Source organism: Thyridium curvatum (assembly GCF_004353045.1).
Source record: "Thyridium curvatum strain D216 chromosome Unknown NODE_2_length_892811_cov_85.036431, whole genome shotgun sequence".
Lineage (NCBI taxonomy): Eukaryota > Fungi > Ascomycota > Sordariomycetes > Thyridiales > Thyridiaceae > Thyridium > Thyridium curvatum.
Window position 1 is genome coordinate 711,206 of NW_022156757.1, and position 12,836 is coordinate 724,041.

General features: G+C 58.4%; 5 protein-coding genes across 5 annotated transcripts; 3 read left to right on the forward strand and 2 right to left on the reverse strand.

The window, feature by feature from the left end:
* Positions 1-673: 673 nt before the first annotated feature.
* On the reverse strand, positions 674-2,526 carry E0L32_000614 (uncharacterized protein; the record flags this gene model as incomplete). The annotated part of the gene is made up of 3 exons (XM_031140746.1): positions 674-1,094; positions 1,178-1,957; positions 2,021-2,526. The coding sequence occupies 3 exons, from the start codon at positions 2,524-2,526 to the stop codon at positions 674-676; spliced, it is 1,707 nt and encodes a 568-aa protein (XP_030995931.1).
* Positions 2,527-2,930: 404 nt separating this feature from the next.
* Positions 2,931-4,081, forward strand: E0L32_000615 (uncharacterized protein; the record flags this gene model as incomplete). The annotated part of the gene is made up of 3 exons (XM_031140757.1): positions 2,931-3,104; positions 3,252-4,015; positions 4,075-4,081. The coding sequence occupies 3 exons, from the start codon at positions 2,931-2,933 to the stop codon at positions 4,079-4,081; spliced, it is 945 nt and encodes a 314-aa protein (XP_030995932.1).
* Positions 4,082-4,583: 502 nt separating this feature from the next.
* On the reverse strand, positions 4,584-7,862 carry E0L32_000616 (uncharacterized protein; the record flags this gene model as incomplete). Its single annotated transcript, XM_031140768.1, has 4 exons — positions 4,584-6,574; positions 6,643-7,435; positions 7,544-7,737; positions 7,790-7,862. The coding sequence occupies 4 exons, from the start codon at positions 7,860-7,862 to the stop codon at positions 4,584-4,586; spliced, it is 3,051 nt and encodes a 1,016-aa protein (XP_030995933.1).
* A 1,573-nt stretch (positions 7,863-9,435) lies between these two features.
* On the forward strand, positions 9,436-10,494 carry E0L32_000617 (uncharacterized protein; the record flags this gene model as incomplete). Its single annotated transcript, XM_031140779.1, has 3 exons — positions 9,436-9,513; positions 9,749-9,785; positions 10,049-10,494. 3 exons carry the CDS (start codon positions 9,436-9,438, stop codon positions 10,492-10,494), a joined length of 561 nt encoding a protein of 186 aa, XP_030995934.1.
* A 463-nt stretch (positions 10,495-10,957) lies between these two features.
* Positions 10,958-11,914, forward strand: E0L32_000618 (uncharacterized protein; the record flags this gene model as incomplete). The annotated part of the gene is made up of 1 exon (XM_031140791.1): positions 10,958-11,914. One exon carries the CDS (start codon positions 10,958-10,960, stop codon positions 11,912-11,914), a length of 957 nt encoding a protein of 318 aa, XP_030995935.1.
* Between the last annotated feature and the right edge of the window lie 922 nt (positions 11,915-12,836).

A 12,836-nucleotide genomic window follows, 5' to 3' on the forward strand; every position in this document is an offset into this window, starting at 1 on the left:
CTTCCTAGCCGTAGCAAGGGTGGAACTCGATTAGTAGGCACCCTGATGAGCGCCGTCGGAACATGACCGCCAGAAGATAATGACCCAAAAAGTTCTTCAACTTAACGGCGAGACGGGGGCAGGCACGGAGTGAGACGAGGATAGATGATTATAATCGGCATTGCATCGTTGCGGGACCTTGTTGTGTTTTTCCCCTGCCCCTTATCCCGGGTATTTTTGTCCGTTTTTTTCTTAACCCCCCATTTTCTTGCTTATGTGGTCCTTTCTTGGTGCTTTTTATGTTTTGATCGCCAGTGGTGCTTCTCGTTCATGCGTGGGAGATCTGCGTAGAACACACGAGCATGTAGCGTGCGCACATACACACGATAACGCACACCTGGGACTGCTTATCATCTTGGCGTTCAAGAGAGAGGAAATAGAGATGGCATTATTTATCCGTGGGATGTCCTTAGCAATTGATTTCCTCGAGCCTGCTTGCTGCTCTATCTCATGAAGTGATTTGATATATTGTGTGTGTGTAGTTTGTGATGTCTGGCCAGCGTGTGTTGGGGGTGATGCGTGGGATCATGCCATTTTGGAACTAACTGTGGTGACTTTGCTTCAGCTGCTCTACATTGGGTCATGGCCACTATGCTGCCTCATTGTTTTCGAGACGGGTCTACTCTACCAATGATTATTGCTGCTCGGCCTCGCCATCGGCAGCACCGGCAGCGCCCGGGCCTTTGCCGCCGAACTCGTCACCCTCCTCCATGTCGGACTTGCGCAGCGTCTCGGTGGTGTACAGGAGCTTCTGCAGCTCTTCGGCCGTGAGGTCCGCCGCGCCTTCTCCCTCCCCTTCTCCCTCGACCTCCTGCTCCTGCAGCGCAAAGGCGGACGCCGTCCAGGTCTTGTCGTCGCTGCCGGCTTGGAGCTGTATGATACCGCTGGGCGCGCTGCCGTCGCTGCTGCTGCTGTCTATCGAGACCAGGAGCCGGGCGTCCGGGGTGCCCTGGCCGAGCACGACGGCGTCGAGGGGCAGGCCGGGTAGCGGCGTGGTGTGTGTGTGGACTAGGGTGTTTGATGGGGAGAGGGCGAAGGCGAATGCTGCTTGTATCCTGTTGTTTTGGAGATCGTGGTCAGTATGTGTGTGAAGCCACGTACGTTGCAAAGCTTGATGGCACTTTCAGGGACCACTTACCGCTCGCAAAAGGCAAAGATGGTGACATCTTGGCCGTCGGCCCCGCGGGACAGGGCGTGCAGGCCCGTCACGGCGATCTTGGCGGCCGCGCCGTCCACGCGCCGCACGTGGCTCAGCAGGTCGGCCGTGCCGCACAGCGCCCCCTCCTCCCAGCGCCAGACGTACAGCGCGTCGTCGCCGCCGGCCGAGACGAGCACGTCCGGCCGCCCCGCGGACCGGGCCACGCACAGGCTGCTGACGAAGGACCCGTGGCCGAGGCAGAAGGTCTCGATGACGTGGGCGTGCGGCGGGGCGCGGGACACGCGGACGTGCTCGTCGCGGTCGGCGGTGATGATGTAGTCCCTCTTCTGCGAAGAGGCGAGGGCCATGCCCGTCAGCATGGAGACGTGGCCCAGCAGCAGGGTGTGCTCGAAGGCCGGGCCCTCGGCGCGCTTCTGGTAGGTGCTGCCGTAGAGGGCCTGGTGGCGCAGGGCGCGGAGGTTGCGCTTCGTGTGGACCGTTGAGGGGTCGGCCGAGGACTTGAAGTGGCCTGTGGCGTCTGTGGCGGTGGTGGTGGTGGTGAGGGTGGTGCCTGAGGGGGAAGACGGCTGGGGGGTGGCCGGGGTGTCGCTGGTGGGCTCCGGGGTGGGCGTGTCTGTTTGTGCTGACGGTGCTGGGGGGTGGTCTGCTGCTGGGGAGGGGATGAGGGGGAGGGAGTAGACGTCGCCAAACTTGTCGGCCGAGAAGATGGTCTTGTCGTCCGGGGAGACGGCGATGGCGCAGGGGCGCTTGGGCATGGGTCTGTTTTGTGGGTGTGAGTATGAACCCGGTAGAATCATATGCCCAAGGAGGAAAGGGACATACCTTGAGCTCAGCTCCCTGAGGTTTCCCTTGCCGTCGTGCTCCAGGACCCAGAGGTTCTTGTCCGGACTCGTGACTGCTACTATATGGCTGCCGTTCTTGGTTGCGGCCAAGAGGGTGACGAACGGCGTCTCCGGGATGGCAGACTTGATCCTCGCCGGCGTCTGGCCCTTCCCGGCCTTCTTGCCGTTCTGACCCTGGCCGTTCTGCTTCTCAGCGGTCACGTCCTGGGCCTCGACCTCCATCGCTTGGGCTTCCCCAGACTCGTCGACCTTTCTGCGCTTCGTCGGTGGGCCCTGTTCGACCTCCTCGCCGGCAGCTGGAGCACTTGATCCGTCCCCGGGCTTGGCCTCCTCCGTCTCTGCAGCCGTGGCAGTCTTGCTTCCCGAGGGACGCGCCCATGTCCCTAACCGAGACCCATCTTGTACGTTGAACAGGTTGATCCTGGCGCCTCGGGCGGCGACCAAGATATCGCCGCACAGGTGGAGGCGTTGGCAGGGAAACTTCATGGTGACACTCCTGTGACCAACAGATCCAATCCCAGACTTCAATTGGCGAATTTCAGCGTTTCGTCTGCATCACAACTCCCGGTTTGAGTAGCACCTCTTGTTGAGAATAATTTGATATCACGTGCGATCCGCCTGATCTTATCGTGACTGCAAAAAAGGCAGGCCCCACCTGAGAGGACGTTCTGCTCAGGTTCGCCGCCTTGCCTCTTCGGGCTAGCTCGCACTAACCCTACAGTCAATCGCACAGGAACGCAACGAATTTTGATGTCCAAATTGGGGAGGGGACCTTTTTTTTTCTCTGTTGCAACACCATCCAACTATCCTTCGCGATACCCCCCAAAACCCATTTCATTCTCAAAATACCCCTTGCCCTTAAACATCCTGCCTTCATAAACTAAGAAGATATGGGGGGCAAGTCTGCTAACAAGGCTGGTTACTTCGACAAGCTCAAGGGCTTGCTCGAGGAGTACCAGTCCATCTTCATCGTCTCGGTCGACAATGTCTCGTCCCAGCAGATGCACGAGATTCGCCAGTCGCTCCGCGGCGAGGGTGTCGTGCTGATGGGCAAGAACACCATGGTACGTTTTCATTTGATTGATATCTGGGTCAGGTCTTGGCGGGAAGCGACTCTGGGATAGGGAGGGAGGAATCGCGACAGGATTCAGGACATCAGAGACGGGATCGGAATCACTGCAGAATGCTTGCTAACAAAGCCCGCCCTGTAGGTTCGCCGTGCCCTCAAGACCTTCATTAACGACTCCCCCGAGTATGAGCGCCTCCTGCCTTACGTCAAGGGCAACGTCGGTTTCGTCTTCACCAACGCCGACCTGAAGACCATCCGTGACAAGGTCCTCGAGAACAAGGTCGCCGCCCCTGCCCGTGCCGGTGCCATCGCTCCCCTCGATGTCTGGATTCCCGCTGGCAACACCGGTATGGAGCCTGGTAAGACCTCTTTCTTCCAGGCTCTCGGTGTCCCCACCAAGATTGCCCGTGGTACCATTGAGATCACCACCGACCTGAAGCTCGTTGAGACTGGCTCCAAGGTCGGCCCCTCCGAGGCCACCCTGCTCAACATGCTCAACATCTCTCCCTTCACCTACGGTATGGGCGTTACCTGCGTCTACGACCAGGGCAACACCTTCCCCCCCGAGGTTCTCGACATTGGTGAGGATCAGCTCCTCGGTGCCTTCTCCAAGGCCGTCACCACCATCGCCTGCCTCTCGCTGGCCCTCAACTTCCCCACCGTCCCCTCGGTCATGCACTCCGTTGTCAACGCCTACAAGAAGATCCTTGCCGTTGCCATCGAGACCGAGATCACCTGGCCCGAGATTGAGGAGCTCAAGGACCGCATTGCCAACCCCGAGGCGTACGCCGCTGCCGCCCCGGCCGCTGCCGAGGCCAGCTCCGGTGGCGCTGCTGCTGCTGAGGAGACCAAGAAGGACGAGTCTGAGGAGGAGTCTGAGGACGAGGGTGGCTTCGGCGATCTCTTGTGCGTATTACCCATTGCTACCGATGATGAAGTGGTGACTAACGATGATAACTTTACAGCGGTTAAATCTAATGACCTGATGACGGTGTATGTGGTATTCCGGCAGCATGGGTTCTGGATGGGAATGGACTTTATAGATTTCGGTCCCCGAAGACATAGGATGTCTGCTGGTCAATCAAAAAATTCATCGTTTTTGGCCAACCCCCCTTTCTCGTGGGCTGCTTTGCGAACGAAGTTGTGAGATCATGGCGAGGATCGCTCTTATTCGGATCAGCAAAAGGTAAGCTTGATCTTCTTGATTCATTCCCTCCAATCCTCCATCTCCCGCGAGGATCCAACATGTGTCGAAGATTATAAAACATACACAAGAGCTTTTTAACCCTGAATCTTCATTGATGACAACCCATCACCACCCTATGAGACACATTCCATTACACACATTTTTTATTGTGATGCAGATATTGTACAGAGGACATCTTTAGCTAACTCGTACAAGTTGCAGGCCAGAGATTTCCTGGGAACCGCATTTTCTCCCCTACGCGATTGATCGCCCTGCGGTGACGATGTATTATACACTCCTTGCGTTGACATGTGTTGTAAACTTCCCATCGAGGACCTGCTTGGCGATCTTGATGGCGGGTTCGGGCAGTCCTGCCAACCTCGCGACCTTCAGCGCGTGACTCTGCCGGTTGATGCCCTTGCGTAGACGGTGGTCGTAGTAGAACCCTCCCTGCCCATCCTCCTTGACGTCGGTGCAGTACATCTCGACCGTGCCTGCTCCTCCATCCTGTCCATCGCCCTCGCCCTCGCCCTCGCCCTCGCCCTCGCCCTCGCCCTCGCCCTCGCCCTCGCCATGAACCGAGCCACCGCCGCCGCTACCCACGCGCATGCCGCTCGCCTCGACCATGTCGGCCAGCGAATGGAAGTGCGTCGCAAACAGGGTGCGGCACCGGTTGACGGTGACGAGGTGGTGCAGCGCCGCAAAGGCGACGGCGGCGCCGTCCTCGGGCGTGGTGCCGCGGCCGATCTCGTCCATGATGACGAAGCTGCGCGGGGTCGCGCGGCGCAGGATCTCGGCCGTCTCGAGCATCTCGACCATGAAGGTGCTGCGGTCGCGGTAGAGGTCGTCGGCGGACCCGACGCGGCTGAAGACGGCGTCGACGAGGCCGAGCTCGGCGTGGGCGGCAGGCACGTAGCTGCCGCACTGGGCGAGGATGGTGACGAGGGCGTTTTGTCGCAAAAAGGTCGACTTGCCGGCCATGTTGGGCCCCGTGATGAGCCAGAGGCGGCCGTGGCCCGGGGCGCCGACGAGGCAGTCATTTGGGACGAAGGTGCGCGTCGGGATCGGGATGGGGGCCGTGGATGATGGAGAAGTGCTGCTGCTGCTGCTGTCGACGTGGTGCAGCTCCGCGAGGCCGCCCTCGACGGTGGGGTGGCGGCCCGCGACGACGCGGTGGGCTGTGCCGGCGTCGAGCAAGGGCCGCACGAGGCCGCGCTCGAGGGCGAGGCGGGCGAAGGACGAGGTGACGTCGAGCTCGTCGAGGACGGCGGCGTTGCGGCGCAGGCGCACGAGGTTGCGCACGACGGCCGTGCGCAGCGCCGCGAAGACGCGCTGCTCCTCGGCGCGGATCTGCAGGCGGGCCTGGTCGAGGCGCTGCCCGAGGGAGGACCACTGCGGGTGGTGGAAGGAGCGGGTCGAGCGGCTCGAGGAGAGGGTGCGGAGAGTAGGAGGAGTGGTGCCGCTGCCGCTGCCGGTGTCGGCGCCAGGGGAAGGGGGAGAAGAAGAGAGGTTGCGCGCGTCTTTGCCCTTGACGTGGCAGATGTGGCCCAGCCCTGGTGTCCATTTCAGGGTCAGGGACGGGGCGGACAGCTCGGCCTGGAGGCGTGCTGCCAGGGCGGCCTTTTCGTCGACGAGCGCCGCCAGGTCTGCGTGGAGGCGGGCTAAGGTAGGTGAGGCCTGGGGTCGCATGACCCAGGCCTCGTTGTCCTCGCCGTAGTACTCGCGGAGGGACGTCGTGGATGTGGAGGAGCGCTTGCGTGGAGCGGACGCGCTCGTGCTGGTGCTCGGCGCGATCTTCTTGGAGAGGCCCGAGGTGTCGTCGGCGGTCGTCCCTTCGGAAGAGACGATCTCCTGCGCAAGGGCGATGATCTCCCCCGCCTCGCTGTCCTCGAGCTGGTGCTTCTGCACGAGACCCTCCTCGTCGACTGATTCCCTGATGCGCCTGGCGAGTTCGAGAGGTTTGTCGAGGCTGATGCGATCTATCATCGTGGCGAGGCAGTCTTGTTTATCGGCCTGCGGCGGGGAGGAAGACGGGTCGGAGTGGCCCACGGCGCTGCGAAGCAGGGAGACGATGTCGTCGGTCGCCTTGATCGTCTTGGCCAGATCGAGCAGGTCGTCCGGGTCGCCGCGGCCGAGCGCGAACTTTTGCACGAGGCGCTGCGAGTCGTAGCTCGTGCGCAGGAGGAGGATGGTGTTCTCGCGTAGGTTCTCGTCAGCGATGAAGCGGGCGACGAGGTCGTGGCGGAAGTTGATGACCTCGAGGGAGGTGGAGGGCGCGCCTGGGGAGAGAGACAGATATTTAGCTCGAGACTTTGAGATAGACCAAGGCTTCATCAATGTTTCTTACTTAGCCATTCGTTCAAGAGTCTGGCTCCGCTCTTCGTGACTGTCCGCCGGATGGCATGCAAGAGGCTTCCGCGGAAGGTACTGTCCCTGATCGTCTGCTTGATCTCGAGGGCCCTCATGCTGTTCTTGTCAATGGTCATGACCTCGATACCGTCGTATCGCTGCGGCGGCTGGAGCTTCATGTTCGCCCCTTGCAGTCTGTCTCTGACGTAGTGTAAGAGGAGACTCCCGGCCTTGATCTCATCATGGGTGAAAGATGCTACTGCTTGAGCGGGAATCTCGGACTCTAGCATGGGCGTCCAATCACCCAAACCTTCTAGCTTGCTCTGTGGTGCGTAGGTAAGGAGGTACCTATCTTCGGCCAGGACAGAAAAGATGTCATGGCTCTTTTGCGACTCCAAGTCTTCGTCAAGAATCACTTCACGAGGGGATATCCGCGACAAGGCAGAGCCAAGCGAAGACATACATATAGCCTGGGTAAAGAAGTGGCCCGTGGAGAGGTCGAGCCACGCCAATCCCAGAGGCAAGTCGGGATCTACCTCTGCTTCCACTTCGTCTGTTGGCGGCAGGTGCACAGCGAGCACATAATTACTTGCATATGGGTCCATGAAGTTCTCATCAATCAGCGTGCCAGGAGTGATGATGCGAGCGACCTTGCGGTCGTGCATGAGCCCGCCAGACTTGACCTTTTCCGAGGCATTGTTTGGGAACTCCTCTGCTATGGCGACGTAGCGGTTGAGGTCCTGAACTAGGATCTTGAGGAAGCGGTCCAGCTGGAAGAACGGGAATCCTGCCTACAAATCACATCAGAATGAGAGATACAGGAATGGGATGGATACACACAAGTCACACACAATGCAAACACACGTGGGACGAAGAGAGTAAAGAAGAGGCCGACCTACCATTGGCACGGTACCCGCGTTGGTCCGCTTCACAGCGACCTTGAGGTTGAGGAGGGGCCCGTACTCCTGGGCATGCTCAAAGTACAGCTCGTAGAAGCCCCCAACACGTGTCAGCAGGACGCAGTTGGCAAACTTTTGCATGTTGCGCTGGGCCTGCAGGACCACGGTCGGATAGGCTGGCAGGCTCTCCTCGACTGGCAGCGGCTCCGCGTCAATGGGCCCCTGGGGCAGGTCCTCGAGCTTGACGACCGTCTTGGTCTTCTTGCCGCGGACCTGCGTCGTCCAGGTCGTCGTCGTCGGCGGCGCGGGGGGCCAGCATTGCGCCGACCAGGGCGAGGCAGCGCCGAGGAGGCGTGAGGGGTGGGCTGCTGCCGTTGCACCCCGGGCCACTAAACACGACGCGAGGGTGGCGTTAGGATAGGGCCGACATGGAGACGCTGGCGGGCAACGGACGACTCGCGGGGTTGCGACGGCTGGCACACGCAAGGGTGGCATCAAGAATGACCTGTTTCTGCGACCCCTCCCCCAGACACCGGCGCCCGATCGGACGATGACGTTGGCGTATTAGGCTTCTGTCACGGGACAGCCACGGGACCACGGGACAGCAAGCTCCTAGCCAGCGGTTCTCCTCTCCCGCTCGACGGTTGCCAGCTCCAGGCCAAGCCAGCATGGAGGAGCTTCACACGCGATCGTGGAGCTGAGTTGAAGCACCAGCGGGAAGGGCAGAGATCTCTCATCTACCGGCTCATCGGTGAGGAGGGGGGACGGGCAGTGGAGCAAGGAATGAGCAGTTAGAGTGACGGAAGCGACTGTTGGCTGGGCAGAGAATAAACTGTGATGAACATATTTCAGGGCCGGATCTGGTGATAATCTAGACCTGCATGCTGGATGGTTGGATGTTTCCGAGCTGGCCCAAGCTTCCTTCTGGCTTGCCTGTCCCCCTGAGGCGGCTCAAGCTGTGGCGAAAAAAGAACCTTGGAAGGGAAACGGCACCAGAAAAAGTTCCTGATTCGGCCGAGTGCCAGCCCTGGAGGCGCGCCAGGGTGACGCCGCGCCCGTAAACTCCCTAAAGACCACGCGGGCAACGCCTAGCGAGTCCACTGTATCTGCCAGACTGGGTGCTATAAGTGAGGGCTGGATCACACCATCAGAGAACGACTCAGGTACGCGCTTTCAAGCCACAGGTCTTGGGATCCCAGCTGCCGGGAAATTCCTTCTTCCAATTTTGACAGCTCTGGGCTGTTGTAGATGCCATGGCCTGATTCGGGCAAGGAGGGAAATGGAGAAAATGGACTATACTCCTTCGTACATTCATGGATGTTTGTTTCTCTCCAGATTTGTCACGCACAGTACCGTACCACTCATCGCAGGATCAATGCAACTCCAGAGCTCGTGCACAGAGTCCATCGAGATCGATGTTGGGCTTCGTCCACCTGGATCGGCTCATTCTCAAGTAAAGAGGACGGTACTAAAGTAGGAACGGACGGGTAGCACCAGGACGTTGCGGTGCCTGAGAGAGGAAGGAGACTTGCGAAATTACCTGTTATGCAATGTCTTGTGATTTTCATAAACGGGAAATTTCCCAGGGGAGTGGGAGAAGGGACAAAAACGTTCCACCGCCAGGGCATGGCCAGATCTGGTCGCTTATTTACCTGGCCGTCGATCTGTCAATCTGCTCAATCCGGCAAGGCAAAAGCTGGGGGAGCAAAACAAGCGACAGGCTGTAGGTAGCACGGGGAGCGGACAGCGGCAGGCTGGAGCACGCATGCGTGTCTGTGTATGTGGATGTGTACGCTTGCGCATGTGCATGAGAAGCATCAACTCGACTACTTTATGTGATGTCTAAACCGGGGTCATGTCGGACGACAGAACGTGAGACAAACGGGCTGACAATGACGCTGCGAGGAGTAGCTGAGAAGCCTGCTGGCACCGGAATGGGATGGTTCCAGGCACGCATATCCTGGTTGTATGTAAGTTCATGGAAGCTTATTGATATTAGGTAGTTATTATCATATCTCGTTATTGCTACTGGGCGGCCAGTAGGTATGCCGACTTCGTACCTATGTCCGGAGCACCTATGTGCCGTGGCCAGTCTGACCGAATCGTTCCCTGAATTAAGAATACAATCACCGTCCAATACACAAGGGCCCGCGAGACGGGATGGACCTTGCAAGGATCAAGAATAGACTTCGACTGGTTCTGCAGTTCTGGGCCGCCCCGAGAGCAGGGAATCTAGCTGAAGGTAGGCAACCAGGGGCGGCAGCAGGGCAGAATGTGAGATCGAGTAATCAGTGAACAAGGAATTAAAGTACCTAACGGAGTAAAGTACAGATGGGAAAGGGCTGGAACGTTTGGTACTCGTCACGGATATGGAGATGCGGGCCAGACCGGCGGTATCTTATCAGCGAGACGAGCGCCTGGGACGGCGGGCGGGACAACGCCCTGGGTTTTCTGTTTTTGGGCGATGATGGGCGACATGGTATGACCCAATTGTGGTCCCATCAGCAGCATCCCCACTGCGCCGCGCCCTGCCATTCGCCGGACACGCCTCCAAGTGCATCTGGGACATTCGGTATCGACCGATTTGTACCTTTTCTGCTGCCACACCTCGAACCACTTCTGTCAGCTCCGCCCTCGAGGAGCCGCTTGACCACACAACCGTCCGCCGTGTCGTCGACTCGTCCCCCCATTCCCGGCTCGCTGCCTCCAACAAGTGTTGGCTGGCACGCAGTGCTTGCTTGACCGGCTACTTGTGCACTTCTGCTGGCGCCGGTGCTGCTGACGGAGATAGGGCTTGCGGTGACCTGCTGCAGGTACCTCTTCTCGGCCCAGCGTGCTCCGCCCAAGAAGCAAGAGACACGCTCCCCTACCTAGTTCCCTCTGCTGCTCCTCTGACGGGCCCAGCACCATCCGTGGTGCCATGGGTTGAGGGCTCATCTGAGAATCCCTGACTCTGCCAGCCATGGCTGGCCGTTGCCCTCCTCATCCCACGCAATAAACGTTCGATGGGCTCCGCCCTTCCACAACTGACAGGTGGTATATATCCTGTCTCCCTCTTGAACCCCCCCGCTCTGTGTGCGCCTGCTGTAACAGTCTTGTTCTCCCTCTATTCTACTCTCCATCCCGAAAGTGATCCATCCGGACACCATATAACCCAGCTTCGATTTGTGTTGCATCTGAACTCGTGTGTACGCGGATCTTCTACTACCCAGCGTGTTTCAAGATACCTCGTCACACACAACAACACACACAACACAACACACATAGGCATCCAAACGAGCCTAGCCCAAGAAGAGTAGGCTCTCCGATCAGTGCAGGGAGGAACAAGTGTTGTTCTCGTAGAGAGACACCATACAGCCTGCAATCACAACAGCAACAACAACAACGGCCACAACCACTACAACACGTTCTGATATGGCCACATCTTTACCATACCCGTTCAACACGCAGATTCCGGTTACCCCCCCACCGGACAACCTCCACTTCCCGTCCATCCATCCTGTTGCCGACCAACCCTTCGCCCAGTTTCTGAAGCCCTTCGGCATCGATGTGTACGGGCAGAAGAAGGCGATGGACACAAAGCCACAGACTCTAGCCAAACAAGCCGAGACCCAGCCCAAGCAGACACAGCCCGAGATCAAGGTGAAGGAGGAGCTCCCGGCTCTGGAGAGCGCCGGTGTGACTCTTGACCCCAGATATCTCGCCATGGTGTCACGCATCGCCGCCTACTACCAGCAGAGATGCCAGGCAGTAGCCAACTTCCAGCAGCAGAGGTGCCAGGCGTGGGCCAACATGCACCGCCAAAAGTGCCAGGAGATGATGCAGGCCTCGATGCTGGTGGTGGCCTGGTACATCCGCGACCGCATCAACCGCCGGAGGAAGCGGTCAAAGCGCACCTTCCGCCGAGGCCTGTCCGAGAGGTGCACCCGGAGCAAGATCACAAAGGGCGAGGCCGTGAGGCGGTGGGTCACGCAGATCCCCGAGGGCACCATGTCGCCCAACAACCCCATCCGAGAGAAGCTGGCCGACCCGGAAGAGGACAACTGGAGCATGGACAGAGAATCAGCGCCCGACAAGGAGGCCAAGCTGTTCTGCGTCGCGGACAACCTCATCAAGAGCCAACTGTCCAAGATCGACGTCCCTCTCATGGGCGCTCTCTCCTTCGACGAGAGCGACAGCGAGAGCGAGGACGAAGATATGGAAGAGGAAGAGGAAGAGGACGAGATTGAGGACGACGAGGAGCTGTACGATGACGAGTATGTGGAGGACGGCGTGGAGTGCTATGACGATGACGAGGATGACGCATCGGACATTGTGCACCACGGCACAGGCAAGGGCAGCCACGAGAGGACGGGCACGACTTTGACATGATGACGACGACGACGCGGATAGGCTTGAGACACACAACTTCTTCAATCATTGTGATCTTCTTTGGGCGGTGGCGTTTTACTCGGGGTTGCGGCTCTTGTGCGGGACATGACGGGCATCATGGTATGTATGGCATTTGATGAGGTTAATTGGCTTCTCTACTTTGGATTCATCGGAAACATGGGATTAAGCATGACACCCCCAGGCAGCAAGCGGCATTGTTTTAGCAAGTCCGACCCTAGGCAACAAGGAGTTACGGACGACTTCGGAAATAAACAATATTCCAAATCACTTGACAGGATGGATACTCGATGGGTTCGTTCTCCATGTGCTCGTGACATTTGATGACTGCCTTTTGTCCATTGTGACTTATATGTCTGCCTCCGAGTTAGGTATCCAATGAGTAGGCACAATGCGTCCTTCCCTTTCAGGTAATGAAAGACCTCTGCAATCCCATACCCAGTCCTCGCCATGGACAGATTTATAAGTATGTAGCTGGCTCTACTTCTGGCAGCCGCCCGCTCGAGTTGTTGACTTGCTCCATGTGCATGAAGCAAGGTAGTAACTACTCTCTTGTTGCAGCAGCAAGAACAGCTAACATCAACTACATATGGTGAGATACTAGGTTGGATTGCATCTACTCTATTAAGTTGTCAGTGCTTTCATTTGACCTGTCATGTGAGTTTCGTGACTCTTTGTCTGGTGCACATGGCTCGGCAAGGCTCTGGCATGTCCGGACTTGTGAAAGACACTGTGACCCATGTCCATTATCTTACCTCAAGGACACTTGAAGAGTCACACTGCTTGATCTGGCTGTTGTCACAGGCCCGGACCCGCTTGTCGTGGTTCTGCCGTCGGCTTTCGCTTCCGCTTAGTCGTCAACACCAAAGCCCCAGCCGCATTGCGGCTTCACGATGCACACTCC